This window comes from Corvus kubaryi, unplaced genomic scaffold, assembly GCF_017639235.1.
Source record: "Corvus kubaryi isolate FWS band 111438036 unplaced genomic scaffold, C.kubaryi_AGA036_p1.0 37398, whole genome shotgun sequence".
Lineage (NCBI taxonomy): Eukaryota > Metazoa > Chordata > Aves > Passeriformes > Corvidae > Corvus > Corvus kubaryi.
Window position 1 is genome coordinate 12,694,486 of NW_024581137.1, and position 19,275 is coordinate 12,713,760.

Sequence of the window (19,275 nt, forward strand, 5' to 3'; positions counted from 1 at the left end):
CTTGTACTGAGAGTACCCCCTGGAGCTGGTGAAACTGGCAACACGCAGTCCTACCTCTCTGCATATTCTGCCCTGCAAAGGGACAGTCCCTGTAAAAATATCCATTTACACAGCAACAGTCAAAATAAATTTCTCCATTTAGATATTCCCTTGGCATTGTCAGTCATACTCATGGTCTTATCTCCAGGGAACTTCCAACAGCTTCATATTCTGGTTGGAGTGCAAATTCCGACAACATGAAGTAAACACCTCTGGCCCCTGGAGCAGCCCTTTTCCCAGAAACCTACATAGGAAAACCCATGGTACTCTAAAAGACCACATGGCGTGGAACTTTTTCATTCTAAATCCACTTTTATTGCTGTTTCCAACCATCACAGGAATCACACAGCATGCAAGTCAGGAAATGCAGACACCAGAGATCAGCTAAGTTGCAAATACTTCTCACTCGTGAGCACAAGCAAGATCAAGTTGCCAGCTGCTGCCCTCAGCACAAGACTCCCCTCGTACCCCCAGCTCACAACGACTCTGAAATCTGATGCTAACCTCACTGCTCCAGTCATCAAACTGAAAAAGGTGGCAAATCTAAACTCTATAGTCTGCTTCTCCAACTTGTCTTCCATGAAACACACTCTCCAGCAACACTCCTATAAGCTCAGCAGAGAACACTGACATTAGCAAAGCTGTTGGGTTGGTTCATTGGAGACCTACACTCAGTAGAGCAAGCCACTCCAGAAGCACATTCCTGGTCTCTGCCCACTAACTGGTCAATGAAGACAAAGTGAAAACTTCAGTGTTGAGCCAATGGATAAGACGCCAGGAAATTGCAAACTGCACCAAGCATGACGGCAAATGGAAACCATGACATGAAGTTCAGACGAAGGTCACTGCTTCAAAATTTTTTTCTAAAGAGAGATTTTATTATGTTTTTTCTTTTGCAAGCATGCATCAGTAAAGCTAGAGTACCAGAGACAGAGAAGAAGTGGGTTTACAAAAGAGAATAAAAATAAATTTTGAAGTACTTTTTGCCTGGGTGGTTCAGGCACACACTTTCAGCCTTTGGTGCAATGTGTGCATCTGCCAAACTCTGCAATTATGGGCACGGTAGTGGTTTAAATGGCAGCTCACGTTCTGCACAGCTGACAATCCACCTGCACCAAAAGGTCAGTGGAGATGGACAGACTCTACAATAGCACCTAACAAACAATTCTCTCTGATTTTGGAGGCTTTATCTTGCACACTCAAATACTGAGACTTTGACTGATGTATCCCTGAGCTGGTTCATATATGTCACAGGACAGAGCTGGGACTAAGCCTCATGCTTCCTACTCACTCACCCCCTAAACACCAGCCACCTCTTGAAGATTTTAAAAAAAAATGCTTACTTAAAAGCTTTGGAGATTCAAAATGAAAGACCAAGGCCACCTGAAGAAAAGGGATTACTTTCTTACAGTGGGATTCTAGTCTTCTGTGCCTAACTAGGCTACAGCTGAGAGTATCAACATAGTGCTTACAGGTTTTCTATTTAATATCATAACAGAAAAACATTACATTACAGTGACTGCTCTCCACTAGGATTGAATCACCTTTGTATTAAACAAGCGGAAAATACCCTCATACAAAAAAAAGCTCTGGTTTTCTGACAAAAGCTGTGTGCTCTGCTTTGACAAAGGTCCTCTAGGAGCTCTGCCCAAGCTAAGACAACTAATTTAAGGTATTTTATCTTGTGCAATTTGGATATAGTCTTAGGTTTTTCAGAAGTAAAACAGAAACATGACACCAGTTCAGCCCCAGGTGTTTTCCTCTTTCCTCATGTTGTGTTTCATGGCAACTTTCCATATTTAAAAGCTATCCTAGATGGAAACCCATCTCATAACAATCCACAATCACTTATGTGACTCCCTAGATCAAGCCAACATAAGACTCAGAGTCAGAAAGCAGGTTCAGAGACAATCCAAACAACAAGCATGGCTACACTGCTGAGAGAGCTGTCAGTCAAGGCCACTTCTAATCCCACTTGTTGTAAATACAAAACCTGCTAACTGGCTGCTGAAGAGGTCTTGCTGGGCTGTTAAAATATTTGCCTATAACTTGTTGTGCAGTCCTTAGTAGGGTCCACTTCTCACAAGGTGATCACTTGAAGCTTCTATAAAATACAGAAGAAAAAAAATGCCACTTAACTTAAGTGTTTTCAGAAAAATCAACTCAAAGTGGAAACCCAGGAGAGACCAGCAGATCTTCTCTCCCTCACGTCCACTACATGTGCACCTCCAATGTTGAGTCCTCTGATGAAAAATTAAATGACTTGTGGGGTAGGAAATGACAAAGCACTATTAAAATTACATAAAACTTTCTCATGGTTTTTCTCTGGTGTTTTCTGCAACATGTCAGAAGATTAATTTGTTTACTGTCCACAGATGCAACAATAACCACAATTACTTCCCGAGGAACATTCAGTACAGCAACACTCCATGTTCCTCTCTGCCACAACAGTGTTTTTCCACAGCATCTACTGGGGACTGCCACTACTGAGAATGGTCCTGAAAGCTCGAGGTGAGCTCAGGGAGCCTGGCTCACTGCTGGCAGGGGAGGAGAAAAACGATGCAATCTGCTAGGGATAGACCAAAGAGAGACATGCAACCATGGGCAACAGTGCACCCTATGCCACTAAGGGCAAAACTCTTGCTTCTAAATAAGTATTAAACTCATGACACTACTCCTGACTTTAAAATATCATCAATGAAAGAAGAAGCATGTTAACAAGATTAACCATAAAGGTGTTGCCACATACTGAACTACATGACTGCATCCTTCCATGCATGCATAAAAACTCACACAAAGGTTTTCACTGAAGACCACCAGCGATGAGTCACCCAAGCAGCTGCCTGTTGCTGCAGATAAAATGCTTATCACATCACAGACTGGCCCACCAGCATATTCAAGAAAGAAGGTGAGTGATTCGTTTGGACTACTTCCATTTCTGGGACATAACTTAGACCTCAGTCATTTGTCTGAGTTGTTCCCATTATGCTTCCCTTTTCTGAGTGACTATTAAAGTAGTCAGAATAGCAGGACAAAGCTCTCCTCCTGGGCATCGCAGGAGTTTAGGATGTGTCAGATAAATATATCAAAGAGGAGATTGTTCCTGAACACTAAAAACCCACTGGAAATATATATGACAGCCCCAAGGCAGTCTGACACTAGCACCCCTCACCTGGGGCTGTTAGACAAACAGCTCATATTTTACTCAGAGTGAAAAAATCACACACATTATGGTTCTCTGACACTCTTTAATCTTAACACAGCTGCGAGCTTCTTTCAGCAGAGAAACCTTTTGGGTGAATGTGACCTTTGGATAAATCCTTGCATGTTCTCTGTCATGGTATTTACTGTTACAGTCAGGATAATGATTCATTTTGTGAACAGCCGCGGAAGGGATCTTTTTTCCAGCAGCGCCACAGACCTGTAAATGTGTTCTTCCATCATTGCCATACCTGTACTGTGAGAGGAAAACATAGGGTCAACCAAAAAAAAAATATATATATATGTATTCTTTCACACTTTCATTTGGATTACTGCACAGAAAGACAGCATTCATATTTACAAGATATATAAAGGAACACAAAAAAATTTTATCACTGAGGCAACCGGTTTCTGGTAAACTCTGTCAGAAGTTATAACTGTTTTCTAGAAACACTAGCTACCTGAACACAATGCATTTTCCTAGAATAAGTAAGGCATCACTTTTCCATTCAAAGCAGAGAGCGGACACTACAGGAGAGGAGGACAAAACCAATACAAGACTTGAAAACCAATCCCTGTGTCTCTGCCAGCTTTCAGAAATACCACTAACCTTAAGATAAAGCTGGTTTTCCTGCAGCTGACACTCAGTATTACAAAAATTGTTTCTGTTCCTATTGCACATAAGCACAGTAACCCTCTCTTGGTCATTCCCCACTCAGCTCATAACAAATTCTTTTGCTGATCCACCAAGAAGCCTAAATGGAGTCTGGACATGTAATCTGATGGCCTCCAAGCTGCCCAGGAAGGGAGATGTCAAAAGCTGCTGGATAAACTACTTTGCTGGATCTAACATTTGAGTGGGTTATTGGGCTACTTCATGAAATACCATCCTGTCTAGAACCCTGAGACACGAGGGTCCACTCTCACTACCAACAAAAAATGAATCAAAGACTTGGTTCATGTCAATCTGGAAGACTTTCTCACATCTGAATGGAAAGCAGACTTAAGAATTTTATTAGTACCTTAAGCCTGAAAATGAAGGATGCTGCCAGCCACAAGTCAGCATCTGCAAGAGATTAATTGCTGTGTTCAGCTCTTTAGCAATGCATATAATTCAGGCAACAGTTAGGAGCAGGCAAAAATACATATGTTGTGTATGTAGGAGTGATAGTCACGTAATATGTTGGTTTATGAGATCAGTCTCTGATCTCTGACTTTCCTAGCTCAAGCTCTCAGGCATCTGATGTTTTCAAATGATAAAACTTTTAACACAAAAGCGTAAGTAGCGGTGACCTGGAATGAGTTCACGTGCATTTTCATGCTTCTCAGGAAGGAGCAGTTCATGTCACAAAAGTCATCATTTGTTTGCAGTAATTCAGAGACAGTCAAGGACTGGATAGATACAGGGAAGATTCTGTGGACTTCAGCAAGCTGTGCTGTCACACCCTGAGCTGGAAACATAACAGTAGGACACCACAAGAAACTTGTGTTGCTGTTGTTCATATCGTACCCACTCAACACTCTACCAACTTAAGACACAAAACTCTCTCCCTAAGGCTTCCCATCCAGTGTTTTCATGCACTCCACATAACTCCAACAATTGTATGTCAAAAGGGCATTTCCACAAATAAAAGGAACTTTTAAAAGCATTACTGCAATACTAATTTTCCTAAAGCATTGTAAAAAAACATTAGAAGAAACTTTGGACTTTTTCAGAAAGTCAAAGAAGTTCTTATCCTTGGAATAGGTTGCTATTGGATGTCTAAACTATGCAACCTTCTGTTTTCAGTCACCATCCAGATTTAGTAGGTCTTAAGAGAAAGATCAGGCCTAGTTTCCCCCCAGTCAGTACTGGTCCTCAAGTCAATAAATCTTAATATTGACCACAACATAGAAACCAGTAAATGTTTAATATCTTCTTCTGGGTTTTAATTATAAACACTGAGGAAATTTGTCAACTCTTGACTTCCTAGTCATACGGAAAAGCTTTTAAACATTCTGCACAGACCACTGTCGATCAGGCCCATCACAGCTACAGAACTAAAACATATTTCACCAACAATTCTCTGAGCATTTACATTTTAAACCCTGACATGACTTTGAACGTAAGCTGCATCTGCTGCAAGGGCAGAAGAAAATAAATAGCATCTTCTAACGTTATTACTTCCAGTGCCACAGTTAAATATCCTCTGCCCATATAAAATTTGAACTTCCATAGACGGAGAAAGTTGACAAAAATCCCTGTGGTATTCCATAACCAAAAAGTGTTCCTGGCCAAGTACTTTATCATTTGTAGAGAAATATGAACAGCACTGAGAGACAAAGAAATAAATGAGGCAGGTGAAGAAAATTCTTGGGGCTACAGTGCACAGTTTGGATGCAGCTGACAAAAAGAACCATGCAGTGTGAACTCCTTGCCTCAAAAACCAGATGGGAATGCTGGCCAGGGATATCACTGGCTACCACGTAAGACAGGCTATGGCTATGGAATAGATTATGTCAAGTCAGGCAGCAGTCTAGACGTCTTGGGACAAAGCTCAGGCTCATGAGAGAACACCCTGCCAAAGAAATTTGTTCCTTCAGTGTCTCTCTGCCACCATGTTTGGTGTGATCTCACCCAGCTGTGCAGAGTATTCATTTCACATATGCCTGTTAATTGCATTCTTCATCTGCAGTGTATGGGTGGACAACAGTTTGAAATGACCGTATAGAGATCAAACTAACCAGAGAGACAAAATATCTGGAAAACAGAGCAGGTGAGTTAAAGGAGAGCTGGAATACGAAGCAATATCCCTTACAAATGGGCTGAAATGCCCATGTAGTGTATTTCAGTTTTGGGCTAGTGGGTATTTTGAAGTCAGATCTTCACTGCTAATGGTTGCAGTGAAGATTTGGGCCTCCTGTAAAGTGAGGAATCATGACGCAAATAGTTGGAACTACATTTTTCAGATGCTGACAAAACACAGCCTAACTAATATATAGAACCCGAGATCATGTTAACAAGCTCAATGGCAGATAAAATAGGCACTTTCCTGTGGGATCTGTTTACATTCTTCTCTGATTACAGAACAACATTCAACCCCTTCTAGTGATATATTGGTGATCTTTCTCTATATTGTCAGCAAATCATCTTTGCCTTCAGACACAAAACCAAGGGTATTCCTCATGCCAACCAGTCCATAAGACATTTTTGAAAACATTTTCTACAACCACAGAAAATCTTAAAATTATTGAAAGTTTATGTCATCCTTTGAGGACAACAAGAACATCTATAATCTATGTCATCACCTTGTCATAATCCAGGGAGTAAGGAAATTTTTTTCATGAACAATGGGATGCAAAATTAATACAACAGAGAAAAACCATTTAGACAGACTGATGAGCAGAACAAAAATGGGCTTTCAAATCTCAGCCAAATCTTTGATATCTGAACATAGAGTTCAGTGGGGGTTTTCTTGCATACTGTCTCCTCCTGCTCCAAAAGCAAGTGTTTTATAGCCCATGCCTCAATTCATTACTAGGTTTTGACTTATTTTAAGGTTCTTACTTGCCAAAGACACATTGCTGCATGGAATATTAATGAGGTTGTCATCTCTACTGGGCCTTAAAGGAGCAGAAAAGATTTAGTGCCTTCTTAAAAAAACTAGCAATGCTTTCTTCTGAAAGTTTGAGAATTTGTGCTTTGACAAGAATAAGACAATACACTTTTTGTGCATGTGAAACCTCTTAAATCCCATCAGAAGGACTTGAGTTTGGGGCCAGGAATCAGGCATTTTCACATTTTAATCTCAACTTTTCTCTTGGCTTCCTGCACAGCAAAGAAGTCTTTCTTCATTTCAACAACTTCAAACCAGGGTACAGTGAGAACTAAATGTTTACACTGCAATTTGAAAATGTAAAGTGCTAAAAAGAAGTACTTAGGAAAGGAACTTTATAATCTTTTTCTTTGCTGCTATGGTATCCACCATCCTCAACAAGCTCTAACTTCATGTACTCAGAGACTACATAACCTTAAGCACTCACTCTCTGTAAACTACATACCTCATTTGAGAGCTGATGTACAAAAATCAGCTGTCTGAATACCTTAACACTTACAACAGCTTCCTCTGGACTTATCATAAGAGAAATCACTTGTTATTAATTTTCACATGCTAGATTTATTTTAGCTTTTATGTTTCAGGAATATTATGGAAACAGAATGTTAGTTGAAGGAGTACCCAGGAATGCAAGAAAACATATGGCTTCAACTCCCTTCAGTATTCCCAGCACATTCACCAACAATTTTAATTTCAACTGGCTTGAGTGGAGGAGTCAGAGAGAGACTTAAATGCTCTAATCCTCTGTATATCATGATGAAGGGTTGAAATCACGGCACCTGCTCTCACATATGCAGATCCTTCCATTTGGGGTGAAAATATAAACCTGCTGCTCCCTTTGGGTGAGGAAGAACTCTTTATAGTGTTCTGGGATCCAGTGGCATTTTAGTTCTACCCATGCTCCAGGATGACCCTGGCAATCTCCGTAAGTCTGTGTCTGCTCTGATGAATCCCCCAGAGACAAAGTCAATTATGGGAGCACAACTACACATGTGTTTCCAATGAGCATCTCAACAGTTTAAAGAGTGGGTGAACCTGACACACATACCCATACCCCACCCAAGATTAGGGATTGTGATAGTAAATATTTAAGATGGATAAATACATACTACTGGATAAGCACAAGTACCTGTGCCACCATTCTTGTCTGCTCCCACTGAGTCTGCTCTTTGCTTTGGTGCTGTGATGCCTGAGGATACAATAATCCTCAGGTGCTAAAACTTGCCATGGGGGGTCATGACCTTTTGTTGTCATGCCCCAAGCCCTCACCAGCACTTGCCCTGCCACATATGTAGGACCTGTGTGCTCACAGTTAATCAAGGGCTGCATCTGTCTCTCATCTCACTGCTGGTGCCTGGTGCTCGATCTGCTCTTGCTCTCAGAGCTTCAATGCCCAGGGTGTGAACATTTTGTAGGTTGAATAGCAACAGAAGACACCCCCAAAATGGATTGTGCTGCATTTGTTTGAGAGACTGTGTAAATCACCAGTCCTGTGAAGTGCTGATTCCTTCATGTGCTGTGAAGAACAACAGAAAAATGAGGATTGAATAATTAAAAGTTAATTGCTTTACACACTAGCAGTTTGTACACTTGAGAGAGCAAGTGTGGAGTAAGGGACCTTCACACACCTCTCAGTACAGTGAGCCCTTATGGGGACAGACAGGAAAGAAGGAGATTTGCCTATATCCCGGATTGCTGCTTTATACCACAGACAGCTACTTAATAGCTGACATAATGCAGAGGTCCACAGAGATCTCAAAGCCTGGGAATACCCCAGATTTTTTGGATGCCCCATGAGACTGAGAAAAAAAAGACAGCAAAACGGAAGGAAAAATCTCCAACTATTAAAAATACCCACAAGAAAGCTTTCAGTTAAATGCAACCCATATAAGGTCTCTAGAATGGACTCCTCACATGCAGCAAGTCAGCTGTCCAAAATACAGGGAGAACAATCTTGATAAGCTCCTTGGAGCTGCCAAAACCTTCCTAAGGCAAACTTTCTACAGAAACTTTTTTTTGTGCTGGTCACAGCTCACGTCCTGCTTTGTCTGGTTATCCTGCCAGAAGCATAAATGAACTCAATAAGAATAACAGGAGGATTAGGTTAAGCTTATTTTTAAAACATTTCCCACAAATTCATCTCATTTGCCTGCTTATAAACACCCTTGCTCATCTTCTCTGTGTGTCCAATTAGGTAGGATATACTGCAGGTGGCTTAAAATAGAAACTGAAATACAGTAGCTTTGCAGTTATGCATGCTAAAGGAAAGGTAATTAAAATTTCATGTTATGAGATGTGAACTGATCATCTCAGGGGCCTGAATGGATTTCTCCTCCCTATATTACATGGCACAGTTGGCCAGCTATCATATGTGTGGGTTTCCTCTTCTTTGCAATACATACTGACCTCTGCCTAAGGCAGAATATGAGAGCTGATGGGTCGGCTCCTTGAATTATTTATTTACAGAAATAGACATATTGCCATCAGCTGAGCATCCCCGGATTTTATTTAAAGTCAATACTGCAATAAAGCCTATAACATAAAAAGCTAAAATTAAATTAAAACAAATTCGCAAAGAAAGCCCTGCTGAGAACCTGTGGTGGAGGTTAATTAAAATGAGATCGAACAGAGGTCTTGGATTTTGTAGCAGCTGTAGTTAAAAATCTGTGGTACCTGACAGAGATACATGGTGGTTTCCTCTGATGATGCTTACAACTTTTCCAAACAGTATCTTTCCAAAAATAGGATTTATTTTTGCAGCTAAAAAGAATACTTCAACATAGCAGGTATTTTTTCTTTGGCAATGGATTAAGTTGCACCAAACTGCAGGTGGCATCTTTTTAAATATTTCCACAAGGAAGGCTATCATTCTGCTTTTCTACCAGTTTCTCTCCACACCTTGTCTTCTTTTTTTAAAAACCGTGCATTTTATTATAATACTGAAACATCAGTGGTGCTTTCCAGAATGGGAAAGAGCTCTTTCAAAAGCAATTTATTAGTGTATGCAACAGGGATGTGCTTGAATTTCACCATGTCAGTTCTACTCCATGTCCATGCTCACTGTGAAGCAGTGGCATTTCAATATTGCAGCTTTAATATGGATATTTATGATGGTGAAGTGTATATTAAAGAAATTATGCCTAGAGCATGTTTTAAAGCCTATCAGACAAGCTTTGAAAAACGTGAAGGACAGCAGACCTATCATTGCAGGTTTCTTCTACAAGCTCCTTACAGACAAGAAAAAAGAACCACAAGTGAATTCTAGTCAGCGAAACACAGAAAGGATCTCTCAGTTGCCTGTGGCCAGACAAATTAGGCCTTCTGCCTTTGGAAAGTCACCCTTTAGTTTTCCCCTGGGAAAAAAGGGGCAAGCAAACAGGATATGGGTGTCCAGATTTGAATGTGTTTTCTTTTGTCTATTCCAGTAAAGAATGAAACAAGGAGCTGAAGCTTTCTGAAATTATCTGTGGTACAGCAAATGGTGGGAAGACAAAACAAGGATTACTAACTGATGCAAAGATTACTGTAATACAGCTGTCACGGACACAAAAAGTCACAATGATGAAAACCTGTCACCCAAATACAGCAAAATTCCTGCTGACTTCAATGAATCAGAATTTTACCTCATGACTTCAAGGCACCGTAGAAAAACAAACAAAATCAACCTACCAAACCTCTATTAAAAGCAATCCAGGAAAAACAACTTCTGAGAATGCAGTCCATATGGACAAATGATAAGGGCACTAGGGGTACCCTGCTTTTCTGTTAGATGTCTCCCCCCTCCTCCCTACTCCACAGTGCCTACCATCCTTCAGGATCCTTTTTGTCTCAGTCAAACTGACCTTACAGTTTAACATGCAGAGTCTCACATCTGTCATACAATGGACAGTGAGGAAGATAGCAATTGGTTATGAAACAACTGACTTGAATTTCATTGAGCCATGTAATAAACCAGAAAGAAATGGAGTTTTACTAGGCAGAAGCAAGTTTTCATCATAAGTCTCTCTATACCTCCATTCATGATAATGACAAATGAAGTTCTTTCCTGAAGAGTGAGAAATGAAGCCTCATAATGCACTTACAGCCAGTAGGAAATAACATCATCTCATTCAGTGTAAAAGGACAGGTAGGGTTGTGATCATGCAACTAGGTAAGCAAAACAAATACATTCCAGACATGTCATCCTTTGAAGGAAAGGAAACTTCCACGGGTTTAATCACATGCTGCTTCATCTGGTTTTCCTATAACAGATCTCTGCTTGTTTAAAAAAAAAAAGTTAACTTTCCATATAGGGAAGTACAAAGTGGGTCATTGGGGAAGCATGCGCTCCTCGGCTGGAAGCAAGCTATGGACGGTCCCAGGTGAATGGTGTCTATCCAACACCACTGTTTTGTCAGATTTTGGAGCCCTCTCCACCCTAATCCCTCCCCCCACCTCAACAGGAAAGGAGACATCTGTGAATCCTCTGGCACTGCTTCGATGTATTACAGCTGTAATAACCACTGATACAAAGAGAAGAATGTTTTCTAGCCCTAAATTCCTGAGGTACTTTTCTGAACAGACACAAGTGGATGGGACTTGGTTACATGAAAAATACCCCGCCAGGCCCAGGGGTGTGGGGAAAGACAAAGAGGAATCATGATCTGCAGATAATTGAGCTCAGCTTGGCTTTACATTTATCTTTTCTGACCACTCAACCCATTTTTCCAAATCCAAACTTCTAATCTTTAAATCTAAACACTATTTTTCTGGCAGCTTGTACTCACTCACTCTTGGCTATATCAGATGAAAAATACTTCAAGGAGGGAGCTTAAAACAGTAGTGATCTATGGACTTACATATATGCAGCAGTTTTGCAGTACTCCTTACCATTACCATGTAGGCAGAACAGTTTGATGCTCTCTGCTAGAAATCCCAAAATGCATCAGACACCACAAACTCCATTTTCTCTTATTGTTAGCTATGTCAGCCACCAGCAGTCTAAATCATGGTGCCTCTTACCTGTATTTCAGTCATTTCATGGCAGTAGGTAGTCCGGACAGGTATGCATGGAGAACTGGTTCCCAAGCACCAGAGCTCTTGCAAGGGTTGGGAACACACTGGCTCTCCCAGTGCCTCTACTGCCATAGTGCTGTGCAGTCCCTCAGAAGGACCACAACAGGTTGGAGAGATGGGCAGAGAGGAATTGTCTGAAGTTCAACGAAGGCAAATGCAGGGTCTTGCACCTGGGGAGGAATAACCCCATGCACCAGTACAGGCTGGGGGCCAAACTGCTGGGAAGCAGCTCTAAGCAGCTCTACAAAGAAGGACCTGGCGGTGTGCCCCTGTGGCCTGGAAGGCCAGTGGTATCCTGGGGGCATTAGGAAGAGCATTGCCAGCAGGTCAAGGGAGGTGGTCCTGCCCCTCAGCCCTGGTGAGGCCACATCTGGAGTGCTGTTTCCAGTTCTGGGCTGCTGCATACAAGGGAGACATGGGGCTCCTGGAGCAGGTCCAAGGGAAGGCAACAAGGATTGGGGAACTGGAGCATCTTTTTTATGAGGGAGTTGGGCCTGTTCAGCCTTAAGAAGAGACAACTCAAAGAGGACCTCATTAAGGTGTATAAATATTTAAAGATGGGGTGCCAAGAGGATGTTTCCAGGCTCTTCTTGGTGGAAATCAATAGGGAAAGAGGCAATGGACAGAAATGGGTGCACAGGAAGTTCCACCTGAACATGAGGAAGAACTTCTTTACTGCGCAGGTGACCAGGCACTGGAACAGATTGCCCAGAGAGGTTGTGGACTCTCCCTCACTGGAGATATTGAGGAACCATCTGGACACAATCCTGTGCAATGTGCTCTAGGATGATCCTGCTTGAGCAGGGAGGTTGGAACAGATGACCCCACTGTTGTCCCCTCCAACCTTACCCATTTTGTGATTCTGTGATTCATAGAATAATCATATCCTGGTGCAGATTTGCTTAAAAATAAAAAAAGAAACAATAATTGTTTCAAATGTTTTTAAATTCCTTTCTAACCAGAAGTTCCCTGGGTCGTACAGCTGCTCAATGACAATTTGCCCAAGAAGTTGAGTAAATTGTTTCATCCTGAGCTCCTCTCTGTTGTGGTTACATTGCTGCTAGTACCCAAACTCAGGGCCAGCTTTGGGCAGGCAGTCTGACAGGCACAGAAACATCCATTCTTCAGCACAAGGCCAGTGGAAGCAAGAGCCAACCCCTGCTCTGTGCCAGGTCTGCAAGGGGACCAGTCAGAGTTTCATGTCATCAGTCCTTTTCTTGAGCCAACACCACTGGCTTTGTCTTGAAGGGGGACACAGGCCAGCTCTGCCCTGGGGTGGGTGGAAAGACACATGTGGAGGCTGGTTCAGGAGCAGGAGCCAGGACAGGAGTCACCCTGGTGAGCCCTAAGAGCTACAGCTGCCCTGCACTTACACCACAGAGGAGCCCTAGAGCAGCCTGGCTTCAGCCAGAGCAGCTGCTGTGCCCTAATTCACAGCCAGGACCTGAAAACTTTGTGGGGAGAATTTTGCAATATGCACCTTGGCAGTAAACTGAGGGTTCCAGAGATCTCAGTTCCATCCAATCCTTAAACACTTGAAACAGGATTTTCTGAAGTCATTCTTCAGCCTACCTTTCTTTTGTACCATCCTGCAAGAGTGAACATAGGGGCATACCCACATGAATTTCACAGCTGCAGGACATCATTGTTAACAGAGAAAAAACCTTCAAACCTTCTGCTTCAAAGCCACAAGCCCTTGGTCCCCATCTTTCTAATAGAGTTTGTAACTATCTTTGCAATGCAGTGGCTCACATGCTCTCTGCAGCCATTTACGGCATCACCGCCAATCTTAATAACAGAGACCTGATGGGCTACACAACACTGCAATTTATGCTTTAACTCCAAGCAGTAATATTTGCTCTAGTTGAGTGGAAATTTTTAGAAAAACTGCAAGACTGCAGCAGTTAACTGCATAAATTTAATAGGTTAACTGAAATAAAAACTCATTAACTGATTAACTGGGAACTATGGATGGAGTAATGTCACCACATCACAGGGAACATTTAAGTCAAGAATTGCAATAAAGTAGATTTGCAATTCTTGAATGCATGTGATTAACAGATTCAAACAAATGATGCTTTACTATGTCAGTTATTGCTTGCCCTAAAATACTGATAATTAAATTCAAGTGTTTAAGAGAAAAATGCATCCAAGGACAATTACAAAAGAGAGAGTAATTAATTATTCAGTGTGCTATTGCCAGTTAAAAATATAATAATAACAACAATAGCAAAAATATATATGAATAATAGGAAGAGTAATAATCATAAAAAGAGTTATCTTAAGAGTTAGGAACACAAATTTTCCAGTGTGAAATAGAAAAATCTATTGCATGGCTAAACCAAGATACTGAATTTTTTCCAAATTATGGCAGTAGTGAGAGACTCAAGCACTGTCTAATTAGTCATTTATGAACTCAGCTGCTGTGTAGGTGTATTAGAGATGGGTGATACACTGATACCATATTGATGTCACATACCAAATCTGTTGATGCAATTGTTTAAAAAAAAAAAGACCCCACCAACCTACTAGAAAGCCATGGATGCTAACGAGGGCAGGTGTTCTAGGAGTATGAGTCCTGTGTCTTCCTCTACAGTGTCTCCTGCGTCCTAGGCTTGGTGAGAACAGAAAGTCCTCTTCTTCCTCAAGTTCCCCAAGATCCCCAAATCCTCATCCATGAGCTTAAATTATTTCCCGATAACATGACAGAGGTTTTTCTGGTAACAGCGGCACAAGATATTGAGATAGTATCACCTATTTTTAATTCTGCTTACACTCGATCAGTTTCAGGAGTTTGAGTGACAGCCTTATTGCAATATCTTGTCTAAAACTTGCTACTGAGTAACCTTGGTAACTTTTTGTGTTACTTTTTTTTTTCAAGGACCACTCAAGGATTCTTATCCACATTGAAACACCAAAATAGACAAGTGGCAATGGTGATGACACTAACTGCTAATCTCTTCTTCACACAGAGTTTACCAAAATCTCCTGGAAATTCAAAATCATTTCCCTGCTCAATGAACTTGCCTCCAAGAAGTTCAACCCTAAGGGTTATTTTTAGAGTATTACTCATGAGTACTGAACAACTAGCAGTGCATTAAAGACAAACAAAAAATACCAGCCCAAAACTAAAAGCAAACCACAATTAAAAAACCATAAAACCTGTCTAGTTACAAAACAAAGAACTAAAAAAGTGGTATAAAATTAGATGCTAGGTTTGTTAGTTTGCAGTCAGGACTACTTCAAAATCCTTTCTCACACATTTACATTGTACTTTCTTTTGCCATATGCTTTGCAGGGAAACACAAGTCACCAAAGTCACAATTTCAAAAAGAAAAAGGGTTAAGGGCAAGGTGCAAAACCTAAGGTGTTACAGGTCTCTCAAGGTCAAGCTCAGGAGTTAACATGCAGCTAGGTCTCTACTCTGTAAAACATTAACTATATCCTTTTCACTTAACAACCACAACAATCAGGCTGTATGGTTTTTGGATGGCTAACAAAAGGAGAAACTACAGCTGTAAAAAGAATGAGACTTAAAATGAATTTGAGATATCTTCACAGAAATCTCCTCAGTAACACAATGTCAAGATAAATGTTTGCAATGCATTGTTCGCTGCCTTTTTTGGTATTTGGAGAAAACACACCCTCATTCCTAATATTCCTGCTGAGTTTATTTCTATTTCTGAGAATTGTTATTAACAGCAGGTGACTACCCAAGCAGCAGAATGAAAATGAAGCAATGTCAGTAATATCAGCAAAAATGACCAAGAAAGGTTAACTCTTGAAAATGTAGTATTTCAAAAGGAAAAATTCCATAATATGCAATGTTGGAGGGTAAAAACTGAGAAGCTATTCAAGTCAATGAGAACATTAGGAGAAAATAAAAGAATCTGACCGTATCATTCTGCCTCCTCACTTTTCTTACTTCTAGGAGCCTGTTCAGAATTTAAAAACCAGAATTTTTAAAATTTTAGTTAAACTTACCCTGAAATTAGAGAACATTGACTAAATACGCCTTTCCAAAAAAAAACCTCAGTTAAACACTATGTTAATTAGAATTTCTTTTAATGGAAATTTAAACCTCCTGTAAAAGCACATCACCAGTAATAAGTTCTTTGAAAATAAATTAATGAAAAATGTAAATCTCTCAAATACTCGTATTTGTACTTATACACACACACATATATTTATATCTGCAAAGATTTATTTCAGAAGGGTTTCCAGGACTTTCTTGAATGCATGTCCCATAATCATTACCTCCTTGCAGAAACTTCCTGCTATGAAAAATGGCCATGGTCATTGACTAAATTCCTTGCTACAACTTTATCAGTTTCTAACAAGATGCAGCATTCTATTATGTACCATTATTTAGCTATAAATTATGGTTTATCTTTATTCCTGGTTGGAAGCTGAGCATTCTAACAGCTAGCAACATCTAAACAGAAACAAATGAACAGCTACTTCTAATGGAATATGATGGTCATTTCAACATAACATTTCCTTAGGGAAAAATACACTTTTCTACAAAAGGACACAATCAAATTAAATACTTGCTTGATTTCATTGTCTTTCCAGGACAAACATTAGACATCATTTTAAAAGAACAGAAAAGCTCTACGGTAATTCTTCAGTGCAAGCATGTAGACTTTTTTTGACCACTGTAGCCAAAATATAAATCACTTTCTGCTGTGGTGTCAGGAAGTGTATTGCACTAAATTAATCATGAGCTACTTTAAAAAAGGAACAAAAAATCCACTGCAAAATTAAACAAATCTCTCTGTGTCCATTTTCCATTTGCATTGTCATCACCTACCTTTAAAGGATGATGGAAGTGAGATGGGAATGTTGCTGAAATGCATTCAACAGACCCTGTATGTGTGTTAGCTTCTCTAGTGCTCTCTGTTGTGCCTTCAGCCATTGGAAAAGATAAAGTATTATAACCTGCACACAATATAATCTTTACTCTTTGCCAGGCTCCTAGCACAGGGATACACCATAGCAAAATAAGTGCAGAGGCACACAGACTACAAGCCAAGCTGTATGTCGTCTTCTAGCATTTCCCAGTCCCAGATGTACTCTGCTGCAGTAGATAAAAGTCTTTCTGTCTCATTATAAAAAAGAGGAAAGGCAATGCATAAGGGAAATCGAGTCATTCTAGAAAGCTTTTGCTAATAAATCAAAGAGTTCAGTGGATGTGCCCAAATGGAGAAAGCTGGGAGCACAGAGATCAGGCAGCTCCATCCACAACCATGTAACGGTGACTCAGCTTGCTCTTACCTTTTATGTCAGGCATGAAAGGAAAGAGAATTGTATTTACTGAGTGAGAAGTAAATAAACTCATGCCAATTAAAGAACAGAAAATACGTCTCTTTGTTTTAGACTTTAAGCATTTTAAAGATAAAAAATCGTAAATCATTAGCTCAGACAAGGATTCTAGATCCTCGTCTGTCTTTCTTTTCTCCCAGGGCAGGACGGGCCATACATGGAATTTTTCTTAACTCACCCCTTTCAAACTCTCAACCCACAAACCCCACCATCCAAGAGGCACCAGTCATATTTAATATCCCTGCTTTAATAAGGTAATTTTCAAAATGTTTCTGGGAAGGCACACTTCTCTGGACCACAAGAAATAGCAATTAAAGTCAGCCTCAACTTTACAACCGACTTTGAAGCCAGAGGGAGTTTACGAAAATGTTTTGAAGTCTCTTCCTCCTCTTTCCTCAGTCTCCAAAAGTACTTTTTCTCTAGGTTATCACAAGCCTGCCTGCCTTTCTCACTGTTGGCTGCTCAGGTCTATTAGCTCAGGACCATCTTCTTCTGAATCTGGATTCAGAAAACTGTAAGTCCGTTTATTAATTCTTAGCAAAAACATCTCAACACATGTTTAAATGCTGTTGAACCTGGGCCTACTTCGTGGTTTTTCTCCTCACACAGTAACTTAGTATCTCCCTCCACAGTAAGCCACACTTACCGGTAAAATGTGGCATAATCCACCGTTGAATGACAGCTCTGGAACTCCCACGCTTTGAGTTTCTGGCATTCCCGGTGAGCTCGGAGTTTCACCCTGACTGTCCCATGACAGAGCTCGGGTACAGGTTTTCTCTGCGGGCGGCTGCAGAACTCATTGGACTCCACACGCCAGGATTCAGCAAAGTCATCCACATCAAACTTAAAATTCCCATCCCCCCCAATCAGGTCATCTCGCTTGTGCCCATTGTAATTGCCACACAGACCACAGAGTTTGCCTTTCAGATGAGGTGCAGCCATGACTTCCACAAAACTGTCTCCATCCCATGATATTTCCAAGCCTAATAAAAAGATAAGACAAAAATGCACATAGAAAAAGAAAGAGAAGAAATTGAGAATAACAAACTGCACCTTATGTTTGTGAAACAGCTTTCATGGGAACCTGAACAAAGCCATCGGCTTCATTCTCATAATGCTGTTAGATTTCTATATAGTTCCCATAGCTCCCAGTAAGTGCCTCTGGCAAGTGCAGTGTTTCTTAAATTACAGTCAATTACAATACATTCATGCCTATCTCTTCTTATTTTTGTTCCTTCTTGCTAATGAATGGGGTCATCCTAAAAAATATGAAGCCAAGGCAGGACTACTCCCAACATCAAAGGAGAGCCCTTGCAAAATTCTGCAAATTGAATTTGCTATGGTAAATTTCTAGCTGACTTTGAAGGGGGCCCAGAATTTCAACCATTGCAACCCATTGCACAGGTCGTGATCATACAAAGATGTCCATGTCCTGTGAGACTCCAGCAGTGACCACCTTATGGGAAACATCCTACTTTTGCCTACAAAGCTGACAGTGATGGCTCATTGGGGTGAATACAACTGTTCCAATACAAGTACCTTATTTTGTGGGAGTAGAAAGAGTTATAAGGATTAAAGATATATCAGATGGGTAAAACTGTTATAAGAAAACATTCTGAATTGGATTCAAACTGTTCATTCAAAAGGCATTAATTACCAACCTTTTGAAGTAGTCTGCATAAGTTAGCAACACTGAGAAGTGACGGTAACATCTAACCTTTATCTAATGGCTGGGATGTAATCTGCTACAATTTGATTTACAGGAAGGTTTGGCACTTCCAGAACATCAAAATCAAAGTCACTTTTGGTGAGTGAAATCCATTTTATCTGTCTGTACCCATCTAAAAGCTGGTGTCTAGCTTAAGTGAGCTGTCTAGGCCCTTTGATGGAGTAAAATAGGCAGCTCTGGATCGCAACAGGATTGTCTAATACAGAGGGAATAAACTACTTTCTGAATCTGAACTACTTTCTGTTCCCAGCAATACTCTAGAGGGACCAGAGATCAGGTGTAGACTAAACTTCTAGTTTTTACCTGAGTGACTGTAAATTAAATGAATCC

The 19,275-nt window shown here is 40.6% G+C and overlaps 1 protein-coding gene across 9 annotated transcripts in view; it reads right to left on the reverse strand.

Annotated features, from left to right (window-relative positions):
- The window catches only part of BMPER (BMP binding endothelial regulator), a 148,611-nt gene that overhangs the window by 27,149 nt on the left and 102,187 nt on the right, over positions 1-19,275 (reverse strand). For 6 of the 9 annotated variants that reach the window (XM_042043388.1, XM_042043387.1, XM_042043386.1 and 3 more), the window contains one exon: positions 17,863-18,199. In XM_042043388.1, coding sequence (XP_041899322.1) covers positions 17,863-18,199 — 337 coding nt within the window. Of the gene's footprint in view, positions 1-3,229; positions 3,497-4,675; positions 4,687-17,858; positions 18,200-19,275 lie in introns of those variants that run through there. The other 3 variants (XM_042043385.1, XM_042043389.1, XM_042043391.1) reach the window with 3 other exon arrangements.